Genomic DNA, 20132 nt, shown 5'->3' with positions numbered 1-20132 from the left:
AAAAATATTGATCTATTCTGTACTACAAGTAACTCATAGAGTAGGCAGAGGAAGACAAGTATTATATCCCTGGAAGAGGATCCGGATGTTTTACGGGAGGAAGCACTCCGTCTGCGCAACTTTTCTCTATAATCCCTACAAGATTATTCCCTTGGGATCTCTTCTTCAAACCTTCGCTCCTTGGAAGAGTGGAGCTGTTTTCGGATCATCGGGGAAACCGTCTTCCCCGCTCGCGGTGGCCTGACAATATTGAAGTCATACCAGATGCTGACAGGCGGGATTACCCAACCGAGCATCTCAAAATAATTGGGTTGCATCCATGGTAACGCATCATGGGCACACGTTTGGTTAATCTGCCTGCCTTGTTTTGCATGGCCCACGGAAAGTTAAAGTTACAGGATAGCCGCTGGATGGAGAAATGTCCAAAACTTTCCTGCGATTGGTTGATACACACAAAATGACAGCATTTTCTGGGTCAGCACACAATACAAAAAGTAATGGAAAAGGTAACAAAATACACCAACAAAGATTCCAGACCACGCACATGACACACATACATGTACACACACATGACACACATACAAATGTGGGGAAGAGATACCAATTAGGGTCTGATCCAAAAATAGTATTTACTTGGGATAAATTTTCATATTGACACTTGTATTTCATGTTATCTGAAGCTGAGAATCTGCAGTTTTCAGAAAAGTAAAAAATGACATGGTATACTTTCTCCTTCTTTTCCTGACAGCATTAACAAAAAAGAAGAAAAATAATCTAGAGGAAATTCTAATTAATTTCACATTTCACCAACTCAATGTACAATGTTCTCACACCCCCTGCCTCTCCAACCCCCCCCCCCCCCCAACACACACACATACACACACCCAACACACCATAAAATATACAAAGTAAGATATTGAAGCACTGGCAAGACCACTATTTCTTTCTTTCTTTTTTTCTTCTTTTTTTTTTTGCATTTTGTTGTTTTCAAATACACCATCTACACCACCATTTCTACCAGGTATAGTGTATGTGGTAGGTATGACCCAAGCTGTCATGTCAGGCTGCATTGTGCTAACAAGTCCCCGTTTAATCCTGAAATCTAGCCTGATTTATGGCTGCAGCTGGCGAGGAGTCAGGCAAACAGCAAGACAATCATTCCCTTTTGAAAAAAGGGGGCTAATCTCTTTAATTTTTCATGGATTGTAATGTACATGACCTACTTATTATGACAGTACTGGCAATATGTTCTGTTTCTTGTTGTTGTTTTGTTTTGTGTGTGTGTGTGTGTGTGACACTGGCAGTGTTGGTATGCATGACAATTGGTAGAGTTGGAATTTACTGTACTTTGCTGTTCTTGTTTGCAGTATTTGGGTGGATGAACATTTTTTTTTTTTTTTTTTTTTGGGGGGGGGTCTCAGTATGAATAGACTAATGTTCGCATTAAGACAAAACTTAAAAGAATCACAATGGTAAATCAGTCATTGTAACCCCTTTCAGACTGGCCAAATACTGTACGAGCTGAAATTTTCGAGTACAGATATTTTCGCGAATTGCTACTTGGAGGACATTTTCGCGTGTTGTCAATTTCGCGGATGCAAGGGTCTAACTGAACTTAGTTATTCGTGCGTTGTTATTTTCGCGTGTAGTTACTTTCGCGGTTCAAAGGCTATTCGCCAAATTCGCGAAAATAAAACCACCGCGAAAATTTCAGCTCATCCAGTAACTTGCTTGCAAACATGTCTAGAGCTAGGTTTCATGCTCATCCAGTTCCAGTATCGTGCTCGGCCAATTGTGTGTAACTATAAGATATTGCCAAGTCACAAAAACAAAACCAAAATAAAAAAATAATAATAATAATAAATAAATAAATAAATGGCAAAAAAACACCAAAAGTTTCCCTGCCAAGATCAAAGACTAAACTGTTGGTAAACTCAGAATCCATACAGTGTAGGTCAAAGCTTGCAGCTCTAATTTGTTAGGTCCAGGATCACAGGATCAACACCCCCTTGATATTCATACAGAGTGACAAAGTGACTATCTGGAAACAAAATTATCAAAATTGAATCCACTCACGTTCCTCCTTAGATATATAGTGCTCTGAAATTGTATGTAAAAGGCAACGGATGAGTAGCACATTTGTATGGGATGTGTGTGTTGATTGGATAGCACAACTGTCGTTATGAGTGGGGACGGCCAGTCACAGCCCTACATGCTTGAAGGAGAGGAAGTGGAAATGGGAAAGACATGTCACATAGAAGTGTGGCTACTAAGAGATTTCCACTTTCTTCAGCTCTCCCAGCCCCCCTCTTTCTCCCTTTCCTCCCTCATGAACACTCTCTCTTCATTTATCCATCTGCAAAGGTATTGTATCTCTGTATTTGTCTAGATCTAAATTACTACATTGTAGATCTAAACTAACCTACAGATTGTACCATCTACCATGGAAAAAAATCATATTATGTTATGAGTCAAATGGGATTACATGACTGCTGTAAAACCAAAAATATTTGCAGCATGCAGCTGACCACTACATCATAACTGCTAGACAGTAGTGTACAGTAATATCAGAAGAAAAAGTTTTTTTTTTTAATGCATTAAATTATTTACCATTTTCAGATGAAATAAAACCCCGGCTTTAGTGCTTCAAAATCGTTCTAATATGTGATTTAGATATAACAACAACCACTGTAAAAATTCTAATCAGGATAATCGATGTTAAGAATTGTTAAATATACAAAATGTGAATAGTGATTAATAAATTGTTTGTAGACTAAACCGTCTACAGTTATGGTTTAATGAGAAAAAAAGTGATATCTCCCTAATATTTTAGATTTTATTATAAAATTTTTATATGATAGGACATTTTGTGATACAACTGATCTACACATATGCATCAAATGTGATGAATCAAAAGTTTTTAAAATCACTGCTCCCAAGGGTCAACTGTACCTTTAATCTGTAATGGTTTCATGAAATACATGCCTCTAAGATACTGTGGTATTGAAGTATCAAATGAAACTCAATGATGACCTATACGCAGTTTTAAAACAATACATTATGTGCAGATAAAAGATTTTTTTTTAAAGATAAAAAAGTAAAAGCCAAAAACTCCATGACAGTTGTGCAGGCCTGGCCCAGTGTATATTTAGCCACTTACTCATGTGTGTCGACTTGGAGAGTAATAGGTATGTCAACGAGTAGATGTAATATTAGTTCATTTGCCTACAGCAACGTCAAACCAAAATAACTTATTTTCCTCCGCCCATCACAGAGACTTGAATCAGAAACTGATCCTACACACCCGGGGGAACGAAATATGGCGGAGGCAGATGGTGCCCACTTCACACTTGGCAGCAGGGATGATCAGTTAAAAGTTTTAACATCAATTATATCCATCAAGAACAGAAAGCATCAAGTTCTTATCAAAAAGAGGGAGGTTAACCTTCGACCTTTGGCCATGAACCCATCCAGTCCCTTAAACAATGTTTCTGTGATTTGGTGGGCACTGTATATTTCTATGACAATTTCTGCTATAAGCCTCATCTTATGAATCCTTGATTCTGATTGGTCAAAGGTGCAGTCACTATTTTGGGCTATATTGCCCAGCAGTCAGCTGGGAGATAGAGTGTGGATGACCAATCAGGGTAGTGATAACTAGAAACATGATTCAAAATGATCTCCTTCTTAAAGGTGCATGGTCTCGGTGTTTTAGTCAAATGCATACGCGGGCGCACAGCGCAGGTTTCCTATAGAGACCTACGCTATCGACTCCTCTTTAGCGCTTACGCTTTGGCCCACTTCCCCAAGTCCGATTCACTGTAATCAGTGGTCGGATCACAGTTTGGCTCATGATTCGGCTGAGGGGGATGACAGCTTTAGCAAACTTCTTTTGTGATGTCGTAATAACAAGCTCATATGCACGCATCCTGGCATTACTACAGACTGCGCAATGCGCAGATAAGACAACAAAGGCAACGTTACTTAGCAACACCTACGCACTTTACTCTTGATGACAGCTCAACTTCGGTAATCTTCGTATCAATGCTAACGGTGATCGGCAGTATCATCAACAGCGCCCTCTACACTACCGGGACTATGCCCCTTTAATATTGATGAAGTGCCTGGTTGATACAGTTGTAGCGGACTATTGCTAGTCACCTGGGACCAAGAGGGTCAGCATCATTCGACCGTTTTCCTTGTGTGGGTAGGTACAACTGTAGGTGGCCACTTTACTGGGTTAGCACCCTGCTCTTTGCACAGAATGGATGAAGTGGGATCTTGCAGATGCGTAAGTTGTGACGAACTCTAACAGGGGACCTCCATTTCATTTCTTATCTAAGAGACAGTGTGCTTTGCCTCTTATTACAGTAGACGCTATGATAACACAACATTGCTCCGCTAAGACTTGAGAATCGAACCGCTGTCATTCGGACTGAGAGGCAGACACGCTACCTAGTGAGCCAAGTCACCACCCTAGGGTAATAGATTTATTGGTGGTGTGCAAAAAAAAAAAAAATGGAAAGCTTAACTACCAAAGGGGCTCACCCTAACAGATTCATCAGTGATGTACAAATCTAAAGTTTGGGAAGCTTCTACCAAAGCTCTCTTCTTGAAATCAACAGCTAACTTTTGTAGCAAGTACTTGATTCGTATGCATTCAATGACCAGAGATACAGTGTATGCATCCAGACGATCTGAGCTTCTCTCTCTCTCTCTCTCTCTCTCTCTCTCTCTCTCTCTCTTCTTTTCTTTTTTTTATCATCATGCATTACTTTGAATTCATAATATCCTCTATATTTCTGTACGAAATTGATTTCCTGAACTGCTGCCAAGACATCTGTGAAATCATGACTACTATCACACCGTAAGCCCCGATGATGGGCAGCTGGCTGCACGATATCGTACTCTCTAATAGAACATGTCCATTCCATGAGGCTGAGATTTGGCCCACCACCAGACAACATGTGTGCTGCAGGGTTCCCTCTGGACCATTTTCATGATGTGTCATACTGCACTTCTTCATTCACTGCTAACAGCACAGAAACTGTTATCACTATACAAACACACACAAAAAAAAGAACATTTTCAACCCTTTCTGGCACTTTCAATTTGATTTGAGTCGCCATGGTCACTTGTGTCATCCCACCTGCACTTCGCTGCATCACTATTCCATGTTTTTATCACTTTTGACATAATGTCCCCGAAAAAGGTGCCTGCGAAACAACAACTGTCATGAAAGACAGATTCTAGCATCTTATTTACTTCACCGATGCTCCAAAATTCACACTTGCCAAACTGGGCACAAGAAGAAAAAAAAAATAAATGAGAGGGTGTCAAGGGGTCTTAACATTCTTGTTGTGATGAAGTACTTCCTCCTACCTAACCTGCCTGGAGGAACGTCAGGTCAGCTGGTGAATTTCATCTAAATAAAGGCTGATGCCACTCATTCCTTCTTTTTTTTTCATTCATGATCTAAGAAACTGACCTATCCCTAGAGGGGGTATCTCACTGAGTGGCAAATGTTTTGCGAATGTAGCAAATTTCAGGTTTCACCAGGGTTTGTGAACAGTTGCAATCACAGTCGCAAACACTTGTCCGTGTCACAAACAGTTTTCCTTGTTGCAAAGAAAAAAAATAGAATCAAAGCTTGCACATACAAACTGTACACACACACATGAATACGTACACTTAAGGGCTTTTTACACTTGTAAATTTTTGCTTAGCCCCGGACTATCGGTGGGGCTAAGGGGGGGCCTTAGCCCCACCGATAGTACGGGACTATCCTTAGCCCACTTTCTGTTTACACTCGTTTTTGCCAAAGTGGGCTAGCCCCACCGATAGTACGGTACTATCTGGCCCTGCAAAATAGCAGGGGTTAGCACCGCAATTGCGGTGCTAGCACCGCAATTGCGGTGCCAAGCAAGTGAGTGTAAACAGAACGAAAAAATAATCCTGGGCTAAGCGACGGAGACGAAGTGCGACCCTCACTGACCAATCAGAAACGAGGTAATCAAGTGCTGCCGGTGCGTGCGTGTACGTGTACAGTACACAGCGTAATTATGAATATTCATGTGGTTTGGAAAGTCCGGGGCTAAGAAAGACGAGTGTAAAAAGGTCAGTTTTCTCCTTAGCCCCGGACAAGAGATAGTACGGGACTAATTGGCGAGTGTAAAAAGCTGAAAAAATTGGTACGGGACTAACGATAGTCCTGGGTCAGAGAAAGTCCGGGGTTAAGAAACACAAGTGTAAAAAGCCCTCTATACACACAATGCTCGTCTATTATGATTTCAAACAAGCAGCCTCGGATACAATAACCATCTGCACCAAGCCTGCCCCCCAGACTGCACTATTCCTTGTGCTCAATACCAAAATATTATATGTACACACGTGTAGTTACTTCCAGACTCTCATAAAAGCAACTCACAACGAATTTGACCTGAAATTGGAATCACAGGTTTATAGCCGGCCCACTCAAGTGTAACAATGTGCCTCAGTCCAATAAGATGGCCACTGTGACACAATGAAGATTATAGGGTATTAAAGGACAAGTTCACCTTCATTAACATAAGGATTGAGAGAATATAGCAATATTCAACACATCATTGAAAGTTTGAGGAAAATCGGAGAATCCGTTCAAAAGTTAGGAATTTTTGAAGTTTCTGTGCAGTCATCACTGGATGAGAAGACTACTGCAGTGTATGATGTCACATGCGTACAACAATAAAGGAAAATATAAAAAGAATTTGACAAAATTTCATCTTTTGAAAAAAGTACACATTGCCTTGACTCGTTACTGACATATGTTATGGGTAATATTATTCCCATTGCCTATAGAAAGAGGCAAGTCAAGTGCTCTTTTATTCTGCAAAAAAAAGTGAAAATATGTTGAATTTTCTTTATATTTTCTTTATACTGTTGTACTCATATGACATCACAAGCCTTAGTAGTTTCCTCATCCAGCGGTTGCAACACAAAAATTTTAAAAATTCATAACTTTTGCATCGATTGTCCAATTTTCCTCAAACTTTCACTGATGTGTTCTACTAATATTGCTGCATTCTCTGAATCCCTATGTTTATGAAGGTGAACTTGTCCTTTAAAGATAATAAAAAGTTTTGGTACCTCAAAAGCTTCCCTGAATTTCCTTGTCTTGGTTTGTGTTTCAGGTTAAAGTACCTTGTCTGTGAGAATTACTCGCCCCAAAGTGCTCTCATGTCTTAGTAATCATGCAATAATGGTTTCGTACCAGAGCCGACGCTGTACAGCGTCGATAAATACTGTACGAAACCACTGACTGCGACCAGCAGCGTGCAGCCCATTGTACGCATAGCTAACTGCAACCAGCAGCCCCATACGCATAGCGTAATGGGGCTTCGCATTGTAGCATTCAGGATCATGACAGAATTAGTATCGCGGGTAAATGTCAACTTAAAATCCAAAAATTTCTTCGATTTGAAGACTTACCAATTAAGTTGAAGTATTGAAAACAGGCTTCGATCAACGTTTGGTTCTGCCAATAGTCCCTTTCTGTTCGAATTGATGACTGAATGTGACTCAGTCGAGAGGACCTTGGGAGAGCTACATACACTGGATACCATGGCCAGCGCATGCGCACACAAACATCTTATCCGTTCATGGATTTGAAATTTGTGTGCATGTGATGTGTTCGCATGCACTGGCTGTAGTATTCAGTGTACTGTATGTAGCTCTCCTAAGGTCCTGTCGACCGAGTCACATTCAGTCATCAATTCGAACAGAAAGGGACTATAGGCAGAACCAAACGTTGCCCGAAGCCTGTTTTCAATACTTTAACTTAATTGGTAAGTCTTCAAATTGAAGAATTTATGGGATTTTAAGTTGACATTTACCCTGCGATACTAAATCTGTCATGATCCTGAGTGCTACAATGCGAAGCCCGATTACGCTATGCGTATGGGACTGCTGGTCGCTATGCGTATGGGGCTGCTGATCGCAGTTAATTGCATGATTACTAAGACATGAGAGCACTTTGGGGCGAGTAAGTCTGACAGTGTTAGTTATATGAAAGGTACTTTAACCTGAAACACAAACTAAGACAAGGAAATTCAAGGACACTTTTGAGGTACCAAAACTTTTTATTATCTTTAAGATATCTGTACTCATTGGTATTAAGTTTCCAGACATCCATGCCAACTGGCTAAGAGAGCACTTCCAGCAGCCCTGCCAATGGAGGATTTAAGGATTTAACCAGATTAACAAAATGAGATAAAATCATAATTTAAAAAGAAATTAAAACTTCTTCAGGTTTATTATACAGACAGGACAAAGCAGCTGCCGTTCCCAGTCATATCATATCTGTGTATGTCACACAAACAATGTACCACCACAGCACAATCCAATTCTGATTCTGATCACAGCCAAGAAATGATGTGTTACACAAACTAAGTTGGTTTTTCAGACAGGAAATTAAACCATCTTCATTAGTGTAAGCAATTAATGTGAATCATCTTGAGAAGTGAACTGTCAATCATTTTAAAATCACAGGCGCAGTGTTCATCCCACTATAAAGACTGACAGTAAAATGTATTCTCAAGACTCTTTATACAGGACCCATCACCTTCCCATCAGCAAAGTGTTAAAGGGATTTGATTTTTTTTAAAAAAGAAAAAAAGAAAAAAGAGCACTTCATTACTTTCTTGCAAATATTCTGGCAAAATTTACTTTGAAGAAAGCATATGAGGAGCTATCAATTGCAATGACTTTTATAAATAATAAATGCAATCTATGGGGAAAGGCTGATTCTTATTGCCATAGGCATAACACTTAGTGGAGCTGAGAAAAGTTCCCAAATTGAGACAGATAGTTGAAAACAGGAAGAAGCCATATTAGTTCAAGTAATGCTATTAATTTGAAGATAATTAGACAGTGATGGGTACACTGACCCCATTCTCAGGGGAGAGGGGGATTTTGTCCAGTCAAAACTCAATATCCTAACACTGATGAACTAAGTAAGAGATGACCACTATTTGGGTCAAAAACAGGAAGTACCCGATTACAATGACCATAATCATTAAGAAAAAAAAATCAAACATAAACATAATATTATGTAGAAAGGGTGGTTTGGAAATCTCAACATCATTGATTAATATTCTGTCGTATTTGCATCTTTTTACATAATTCTCATCATCTATGCTACGAACTGATGGATGACAGGTGTACGTCCCGAATCAATATCTGTCACGTACTGTGCATGCTTCGTCTTAGCAAGACATCTGTCTCAAAACTCCATGGTAAAATTTACAAATGATGGACTTGCCAGAGGTGATAATCGGGTTCCAACAAGCCAATACTTTCATCATCTAGGTCAGGCCTTATCAATTCCCTATGCAACATTAAGCTACAAACATATTCAAACACCAATGTTTGCTTGTTCAAGACATTGGAGATGATGCCCGAGACTGAGGTTAGCCTGACACAACTACGATCAATTCCTGCAAACTGGATTCCCAATATCAAAACGTACATCTGAAGACCAAGTGACTTTTATTTTGTCTCATTAAGTCACTTTAAATGCAGTATACGTATTACGGATGCTCCCCCACTCCCAATACAAAAAGAGGACAAGATACTTTACAGATATTATTTAGGTCCTAACTTTTCAGCAGACATTTTTAAAGACAGACAGAGCTTGATTTAAATTGGCAACGCTACTGGCCACAGCGCCAATTTTGCTCTGCCGCAATGTTTTCATTCCACCCTCCCCCATTAAGCGTTGCTTCCCAGCGAATCTGTCGGGATCTTGGCTTGCCTTCGGAACTTGTTAGCACCTATTTGTCAGCTAGCAACAAAGGGCGTGTCCTCACGTGTCATCGCCTCCGTCGTCGGAGACACGTGTGGGGCGTCGTAACAATGAACATTTACGATGCTCGGACCCAACAAAAGGAGCGGACCGTTGACGGCCATTCAAGTGGTCATTTCCTTTGAGCAAATGGTCAGTTTCGCCACCTCTTCCCATTCTAAATATCTCTTTCACTGTGTTGCCAGGCCTCGACTTGACAATGTAGCACGGCAAGTCTGTCATGTGCTTGTAAAGACAGCCTTAAGCAGAACGTCTGGAGACATTCACATTAAATGAGCAAATGTCTGCTCTTCATTCACTGACCTTTCTTCCTTTCTCTGCTCTCCTTCGATCGTTCACTTCCCTGTCACTTTTCACATTTAGGTTTATTGTGGCAATTACATGTGCCAGAGTTTGGCTTCTTGCATCTATCAAGAGTCAGTACTGGACTGATCAACTAAACTGGGAGTAGGAATGTGCTTTTGATAGTCAAGTCCTCTGTAAACAGATGGCATTTTAAATTTTTGTCTTTCTTGTTTAATTTCCTGAATTATTTCTTCTCACCATTTGCAGAAGAGAATACTTGGAAGTTTTGGATCTATAGATGAAATATCATCTGGAGGTTTTTGCATCTACAAACAACTCCCCTCCACCCCCCCCCCATCCTAATCCCATAAGAAAGGAGGAGTCCTCATCCTCTCAGTACATTTTCTTCAAAGTTTATGGGAAGCCAAGGAAGATTGCAGATGGGTCTCAATGACCTGTCACTATCAACTGCACACCTGAACTTTCTGCTAGCCACCACCACTCGAAAACCAGATGTACATCAAGCCATGAAATGAGATCAATTATCCGTAGATTAATACGTGATAAAGACATGAACAGTGTTTAAATCAGTCTATTTTTTCGTTTTCTTGAAAAAATCTCGCATTTTACTAACTTTTCGCGTACCCGATTTTCCCATTGTAGTGGCGGCTTTGATTCGCCCATCATCATAACCACAAGAGCTCGCTAGCGCTGAGCCAGCATGCAGCCTGCGCGGCATCCGCGGGTAGTCGTAAATCACACAACACCCACTGCGACACCCGTGGCAGCTCTCCACCAGGCTCCGATCGGGCAGCCAATTTCACTGAAACAGGCATTGCAAGGTCCATTTCGTGTACCGTTCTTGCCACATGCGCTAACTTGCGCTCGATAAATTTTCCTTTCAAAAAATCAGAAAACACTTCAATTTTGAAACTAGATATATCGCTACGGCTACTGATATGCCTCCGCCATAATGCATGGTTCTCCTAATAGGTCTATAGTACAATGTCTTGACAATGTGTGATGACAGTTTAACATAATTGGCAAAATATTAAAATGACAGGTTTGACACAAATGTGCTGAATGTTCACTTTCCTAGAACTAGGTTCAATTGGATGAATGATTAAAATGTCAGAGTGCAGATTTTTGGGGAACTGATGATTTTTACTTGACTATTGACCCTTTTATAAGTTTATGCATTGAGTAATTTTCAAGGTATTGAGAAAAAGTATAATTTCAGTATCAAATGGGAAAATAGCATTATCTAAACCTGGCCTTTGACCTTTGACCTCACAGTTTCAAAGAGAATCACTGTTAGGTTAAACATGCATAAATATGTAAGTTTCATGATGATACCTTGAGTTACTTTCGAGATATGGAGGAAAAAGTGCAATTTAGCACTTTCACTTGACCTTTTACCTTTTGACCTTTGACCTTTTGGCAAGAAACTTCCCCAAAAATATATATTGGGTAATACATGCCATACATCAAGTTAAAAAAAACAAAACAAAAAACCTTCAGGCATATTGGATTTTAAGGAAAGTAGTGATATTTTGAGGAGTTGACCTTGACCTTTGACCCCCTGACCTTTGACCCATGACCCCCAACTTCCCTAGATAATCACTGCCCATCGGTACAAGCATATATACTAAGTTCCATGAGAATACCTTGAACCATTTGCAAGATATGGAGAAAAACATGAAATTTCAATGTTTTTTTTCACAAAATAACCTGTGACCTTTGACCTTTGACCCTGTGACCGTAAAATCCACACAAAGTATTATCCCCCAAGGATATACCCTCATACCAAGTTTGATGTAAAACCACCACACGGTTCTTGAGATATCGACAAAAACAAAACGGGACGTATGGACGTACGGACGGACGGACGACCCGAAAACATAATGCCTCCGGCCACTTCGTTGCGGAGGCATAAAAAGTGAAGTTTCGATACTGCCATATTTTGCCCTATGTGGATTAAGTACACAATACACCAAAGGTCATGGCAAATAAGTGCGAAATTTCGACTTAGCGTGCTGAACAGATCATCCTCCTTGGGCTACTAGCGATAGGTAGCAGACGCAAACCCACGTACAGGAAGGCAAAAGTAGTTCAGGTTTGAGATTCGAGCATGTTGTTTGACATACGGCCGTATTACTTCTGAAAAGAATGATATCAATGCACCCCTGTCATACCTGCTACAGCTGGCGATTGTCGCGAATGGGCTCAGAAGTTGAGCACTGCGTGTGTAGAAAACGATGTACATGCGCGACAGCGCCATCTAGTGCTGAATGACGAATGCTATTTCTGCAGTCAATTTAACTTATCCAGTCATTTGTAACAAAGCGTCAGAGGCATGTTTATGAAGTATCCAGCCCCTAAAATCACTGAAGGGGCACAGCTACCCAAAACAAAACGTAAAACCAACATGATTATTCCGTAAACAGGAAATGCTAGCGTCATCACAGAAGTACATCAAACCTTCTCATAACCAGGAGATACGGTGACCTTTGAGAAAGTTAAATGATACATGTACATCAGACTGAGCAGCCATCCGTGACTTTTACTTTGAAAGGATGGACAGATAAAGATTTATCTGCTGAAAAAATGGATGGTAAAGACAGACAATAACAGGATGACATTGGTGCCATATCAAGGTCAATATCTGCCCTTTTCTCTTTCTACATGGTTCCTTTGTTATGATAAGATAGTAACCTGAGCCTCTGCACTTATAAAACTTGAACTTCTTAGTTACTCAATTTGAGAACATTGTCATGCACAGTACAATTCAGTACAGTGCAGTATTATGTAAATGATGACATAAATGGTACCCTGGGGTACCAGAAAAAAAATCGGCCATTTTGTTGAATTATTTTTTTTTTTTTTAGGGCTGTACCCTGGGTTACCAAAAAGTGGGAAATTAATTTTTTTGTGTGTGATTAATTCTTCAACATTCAATTATGGCCATTGTTCTTGTAAAAAAAACCCTCTTCATCCTGTAGTTTTCTCAATTAATCCCTTGTTAACGTTATGAGTAACTATTTTACAGTGTATCATTGATATTGTTTCATGCTGTTATATTACTTGTACACCCTGTATTATTACTTATATTGATTCCCCATGAAATAGCTATCTTGTGTACTGATGTTATCTATGTTCAACAGTCATAATAATTTCATGTATATTGGAGAAAAAACAATCCAACTGAATAATAAAAAAGAACATTAAATAATCAAATGTTATTGTCTGCTGGCATTTTTGCAGCTTGATCCTAATTGCGAAAGGATATTTTGTTCGGCACAAAGTGCACAAAGCTTACAAAATTACGGGATCGAAACTACGTCTCCGAGATCGTAACTTTGGCACAGCTAGCGGGCTATTATAATAGTGCGTGTAGTCAGTGCATGAAGCGCTATACTGAGTATCGCACCATACCACGGGTCAGTACAGTGCGCATACGTAACGCAGTAACTCTGCGGTTGTACTCGAGTGAACGTGAGATGGCGCTACACAACGTGGTACCCCGGGTTACTACGATACCCCGGGGTAGCGCGTGGTGCATCAAATGCAGCAAAGGCACCAAATTTAGGCTCTACAATGGCTAGAACCACTCCAACTCATTACTTCTAGTTCTAAATTTTACCTGACACTACAGTGCACTCCCGTTATAACGAATACTGTTATAACGAAATTCCAGTTACAACAAAGTGAAAATTCTGGCCACAACGTTATCCACTCTATGTATATTTATAGTTTATTTTTTCGGTTATAACAAATTTTGATATAACAAAAGAAAACTGCTGGTCCCAAGGACTTTATTATAGCAGGAGTCCACTGTACAGTGTACCAACCAGGCTTTGTTAAGAAGATCTGAATTTCACTTTCACCATAATAACCTGCACCAACTGGACAAATGAAACCATTACAAGCGGTCATCTGCATGAAATACTTTACAGCGTTTCCGATACCACTTTGGCTTATTCAAGCAGTGCTAACATTTCACTCACTACAAAATAGCCGAGGCCAATATGACTGTGATGAGTGTAGGGAATGTGGGTCACTCATACAACTTGTGTAGATGCGTTTCAAGCAATCCCATGATCCACAATAGATCAATGACATGAATCATTCCACAGCATTGCACATCAAAGGAAGATTTAGACGGCATTAAGTCTATCTACAAAGGGGAAAAACAAAGGGCAGGAAGTGACAGATGAGCTGTTTCAGACTGATATAAACACAGAAGGAGACATCCAGGAATGCTTTCTGTATAAACCATGCAGCCCCACCTCATGTTATGCCACACTCATCCCGGCTTCAAAATATTTATCCGAGCCAGGTGACTGGTCTCTCCATTGTTGACGCATTTCCGGTATTCTGGTTAGGATTATGTTTGCCAATCAGATGTTCACTTTGTTCATCCTAATAGTCGTTTATTCAGATTTCTTGGGTTTATTTTCTCCCAGCCCCTCCCATCCCTCCCCCCCCCCCCAATTCAAAGACATCTATGCCATCTTTTTTTTTTTGTTATTCATTACAGCAGACATTCCTGGTGTTGTTCTGCTTGATTTGATTCTGAAGGCGAGAAAAGCAGAGTCACTCTTAATCATGTACTTCCAGTCTTTTCTTACAGTCAAATAATCAGAAGTCTGGGATCTTTCAACAGAATTTGATGAGAGCATCCCACACTAATGACTGATTTAAGGTCAGTTAATTTCCTCATTCACAGAAAGGTATTTCACCACTCTAAAGGTCATATATATTAAAAGCAACTTGCATTAGAAATTGGCATTCAATCTGGACATATGTAATACGGCTTGCTTGCAGTGAACTTCACACATGGAGAGAACAAGGTCAAAATGCAGGCAAAGTAACCTTTATGTGGATCCAGGGCTGTCAACTACTTATCAAAATCACTGAGGTTCAAGCGAGAGCACTCTGCATCCTTTAATTGGCACCAGTGTCCTTTAATCTACAATGTAACAATTATTATGTAATCCTGTTGATCCCTTTCCTAACACAGAAGTGACTGTTGATAAAATCTGCGCATTGCTAATTCTGAAAAAGGTTTGTACATCTCTATGTGAAACAATGCTGCACACTGGCACTGGTCCGACAGTCCCTGACCAGTAAAAATCATGTCAGACCAGTAAAAATCATGTCAGACCAGTAACTTTTTCAGAAATGGACCAGTAAAAGATGGAAAAACTGGGCACCTACTGGTCTGACAGACAGGTCGGACCAGTAGAAATAACAAGGAAAAATAGAAATTACGCGGTGTGTAATATATGTCCCCGCCGGAAGTAGCATTTTGTAGCAAAATGTACAATATAGGTCAAAAATCAAGGTCTAAGGTCAAAGAAGTCAAGGTCAAAATTCTGTGTAGAAGTTTTGAAGCCCTCACCTAGTGCCATCAAATAAAGCAAACGGAATCGAAATCGGGTTAGAAATGGCGAAGGAGTAGCATTTTGTAGCCAATGTACAATATAGGTCAAAAATCAAGGTCAAAGGTCAAAGAAGCCAAAGGTCAAAATTCTGTGTAGAAGTTTTGAAGCCCTCACCAAGTGCCATCACATAAAGCAAACGGAATCGAAATCGGGTTAGAAATGGCGAAGGAGTAGCATTTTGTAGCAAAATGTACAATATAGGTCAAAGGTCAAGGTCAAAGGTCACAACTGAAATTCTGTGTAGAAGTTTCAAAGCTCCCATGTAGTGCTATCATAAAAAGCAAACAGAATCAATATTGGCTCATAAATGACAGAAGTAGCAAATTGAAGATTTTGATCACACACGGACGCACACACGGACACACGGACGCACGGACGCAAGGACGCACGGACGCACGGACACACACACGTACGGAGCCCGTTTCATAGTCTCCTGCTCGAACTCGTTCGGCGGGGACAAAAATGGGTTAGTGTGCAGCTCTGTACGGTAGAAGCAAATCAATGTGGAGAAAGTGATGAGATTGGCACGTCTGGGCAAGGTGTATGCTTTCCATGAAGGGTAGTCGAGTGGTCTTTTCAGCTAACTTCGGTGACAGAACGAGAGATTAGGGAGTGTGTTTTGTCCTTGCCTGATTTCAGATTCCCGGTCAACTCTTTACAAGCATCACTTCCTCTTTGATTAAATACCACCTAGTGAGGACATGCACCAATCGGAAAGACAAGAGTGGACCATCCACACCGGACACAAACCATCCACAGAGGATGGTGAACATCAGCAATGGGCTTGCAAACTTTACTCAAGGGAAAACATCCTTCCCATCCCAACCCCCCCCCCCCCCCAAAAAAAAAAAAAAAAAAAAAAAAAAAAAATTCTTAACCCATTGAGGACGAGCTGATTCTGCTATGAAACAAATTTCCCTTCACAAACTTGCCCGAGTATACCATACTTGGTACAAGTCTTTAACAGGTTAAACAGATGATGCTGGAGGATATCTGGAGAATTTCATCAAAGAGATAACAATCTCATTGTCAGTGAATCAGTAAATGAAATTACATGGGGAGTGTCAATGAACTGTCTAGTCACATGACCATGAAGTCACTGCCAGAAGGCTCTGTTGTATGTTTCATGCAAGAGAAAAGTCTTTCCAACATCTTTTGTATTTCTTCTCTAGTTCTGATCATCATGTCGAACATGTGACCACTGTAGAAACAAAACAGGAAGTACTGGCCAGGAGAAGTCAGAACTTTGTAAGAAAGATGCCTGCTTTGAGATACTCATGGAAAATCAGTCACAATGATTTCTTTGCATCACAGGAGCCAGGACTTTCTTCCAATTTTTTTTCCATGTCACATCAGAGCTTCACACATCTGTAGGTACAGCTGTAGTTGGATAACCACTTGCAATGTGTACATTAACTATTTTGAGTTATTGCCAGAAACACCAGGGATCACTTGGAGAAAACTTTGCTGCTTTGATAAGGGACGCATTAAATTCCTTCAATTGTCCCAAGAAATCATCAAGTTCAGCTCTTATGTCTAACTTATCCTTCTGCTTTGCTCTTACATTTGCTGCATCTCTTTGTCCACCATCTGCCTTAAAACCTAAAGTCACTACACTCAAATAACAGCCCAGATATACATATTCCTGTTTTTTTTGTATTTCGTCAAGGACTAAATGCCCTAATCATATTTCTCTGACTCTGCAAACATTTTCATCATCAAAGGTTATCTTGAACCAGCAAAGACTAGGAGTTCTATTGCCAATGGAAGGAGAGGCATCTGGTAGTATTAAAAAGTTCACAGCAATTACAGGTGTGGAGTTGAGTTGATTTCTAGCAAACAGTCAACTGTAAAAAAAAAAAAATCATAATAAATAAATAAAAATAAAAATAAATAAATGGTACCTCCATATCATATGGCACTAAAAGGCACCTGAAAGTTAGACAGGAGTTCGACCCATCAGCGATCCACATCACTTATCTCTTCCTTCATTTTTTTTTAAAGTCACTTGTCTTTGTTCCAATCATTTTGTTTGATCCGCTTCACGGTAATTCTGTTTTGATTGATGTTTACAATAAAGCAGTCTTGTAAACTTCAGCGACCCCAAAACTACCACTTGTTCACCCTACTAACAATATTTCTTGTCTGCTGGAATGTCTTTGGATATCTCACTGGGATATTACCTCCTCGTTTTCATATTCAACCCATTCATCCTACCACATCCTATCACATCATATGCAATGCACATGTGGAGGGAATGGGAAATGAAGCTACAGAAAACGCAGAGGAGCCATGGATCATGTCCCATGTCAATCAGTGTCATCTGTCACACAGTGAAAGATGTCACTTCAAATGTTTGGTGCTTAATTCAGCTAAACATCCAGGATGTTACTCCACACGCCCACGGTAAGAGAACAAAAGCTGCTCTCAAAGTTAACCCCAGCTGCTGTCTATTTTTTGCAAAATCATTTTTCACCGGGATTTGACATTTGATATTCTGTAAGACAATGAAACTGCACGTTAAGGATCCCAAAGAATGGTATGACAGAAGATATTTCTCTTCAAGATTTTGCTACAGATATGAAGTTGATCTTCCTCATTATTCTCATCAGGCTTGACCTGGAAGCAGTTTCATAGGTCAGCCTAGAATTGAAGAGAGGTCAAAAGTTCATAGAGAAGGTCCAAAGTTCACAGAGAAGGTCAAAAGTTCTTAGAGAGAAGGTCAAAAGGTCACATGCATTAAACAACCATATCCATCTCTCTCACTCATTCCTTCAACGTCACATACATACGGCCATCTTCCGCTTACCTGTAACCACGTGTCGATCTGGATGGACTTGATGCCGTCGGTCAGAGCCTCGTAGACCTCCATGTACTGGCCGTAGTCAAACCAGAGGGTCAGCAGACGCAAGGTGTCCTGCAGCGAGTTCTCGTTGGACAGCGAGATCGACCGGAAGAAGCCATGGACGGCCGGCACGGCGTATTTCTGGACATGGTTGCTCTATTTTAAAGGAAGGAAGGAAAATGGAGAATTTATCAAATGCGGGGAGCTGATCTCCAAAATATTCCTGTTTCACTCTACAGTAGTATATCTGCAATGTGGGCCTCATCATGTTTCTTAATTTTCTTTTGGTATTTCAACATTGGTGTGTCATCAACTATTTTGTCCATTGCATCATGCTCAGTAACAATGACATCAGTACCAAGAGTTCCCAATTTGAAGGTACTTTGTATGTTGTAGAGTTAGAGTGTACATAATGCTTGGTTATGGCAGGATTATAACTTTGTCAAAAGATTCCCCCAAATCTGGATATTTTAAGTTAACAAAATATTGCCCATTATGAAAATTAGTTTTGTTTTGTGTATGTGTTATTTGTTTTGTTTTTACTTTACTCAAAAATAACACCAAAAAAGAGTGTAATAAATAACCAAAACGAATTTTAGCGAAGTCACTAATCCATTAAGTAATATCAGCTGACCTGCATAAGGTCTGAAGAGGCCCCTTCAGCCCCCACAGTATTGGCCCCTTCCCCAGACCCCACCCCGCTGCCAACCTGACCCTCCCCCTCCCCTCCATCTCCGACCGGGCACGTCCCCACCCCGGGGGAGACCTGGGAAGACGGGGGGATGGGGGACGGGTGACCCTGGTCGGCCAGGGGGGAGCCCGTGGCGAGGCCGCTGGTGGCGGCGGAGGGCGTGGTGGGGGTGGTGGAGGCGGTGTTGGAACTTGGGGTGGCACTGGGCGGGGCACCATTCTGCAGGCTCTGCTGCTTATAGTAGAGCACTGACTCATAGTTCATGAATGCCCACGAATGCCAAGCCTGGAAGAAACAAAGAACATATTGAATATTATCTCATCACTTATCAATCAATCAATCAATCAATTGATCAATGTAATTACTGCAAGTAAAATAACATGTAAATGAAATGTCTCATAATCAATCGATTAATAATGTATAGCTTGTACTGTTCATTTATCATTCTCCCTACTCCCTCAATGTAAAAGTTTCATGTTACTTTGTGATGTGCTGCGATACATGTTCACTCGTCGTAAGAGCGCTATTGGAAGTACTAATATTGTTATTGTTGTTGTATCATTACAGAATGTAAATTACATCTAGATACAACGTGCTCTGTGCAGAATGGATGGAAAAAAAAATCAAGCTATGTACTTTTATCCAGGGATGATTCATGTGTATACTGGCTACTGATATTTTATTAGGCACTGTCACTCTGATGAACAGCTTGTGGCTTAAGATGTTGCCATGCACAAATAAACTTCATGGATTGTGGAATATTGACGATACATTGAAGACAAAACTAAAGCAATAGCATCATTAGTCATCAAAGAAAAAAAAAAGTAAAAATCACAGCAAATCAAAGTCGAAAGTGTTGCTTACCTTGTACCAATCGCGGTCATGCTCTGTGGCTTGCCTGAAGTAGCCAAGGATCTGTTCAATGGTACACTGGTTTAGGCCCTCAATGTTCTGTTGCCATTCACCTAGCTTCAAGTAGCATCTTGATCAGGAAAAGAAATACATGGATGCATGAATCCAGTG

The 20132-nt window shown here is 40.4% G+C and overlaps 1 protein-coding gene across 1 annotated transcript in view; it reads right to left on the bottom strand.

The window, feature by feature from the left end:
* Window positions 1–20132, bottom strand: part of LOC140239051 (serine/threonine-protein kinase mTOR-like) — a 243344-nt gene that overhangs the window by 181047 nt on the left and 42165 nt on the right. The window contains exons 37-39 of the mRNA XM_072318948.1: window positions 19974–20091; window positions 19053–19394; window positions 18383–18574 (exon numbers count right to left, since the gene is read on the bottom strand). Of these exons, the coding sequence (XP_072175049.1) occupies window positions 18383–18574; window positions 19053–19394; window positions 19974–20091 (652 nt within the window). The remainder of the gene's footprint in view (window positions 1–18382; window positions 18575–19052; window positions 19395–19973; window positions 20092–20132) is intronic.

The sequence above is a fragment of the Diadema setosum genome, chromosome 15 (genome assembly GCF_964275005.1).
Source record: "Diadema setosum chromosome 15, eeDiaSeto1, whole genome shotgun sequence".
Classification (NCBI taxonomy): Eukaryota; Metazoa; Echinodermata; class Echinoidea; order Diadematoida; family Diadematidae; genus Diadema; species Diadema setosum.
The sequence above is the reverse complement of the archived record's forward strand: the minus strand, read 5'-3'. Positions and strand labels throughout refer to the sequence as shown.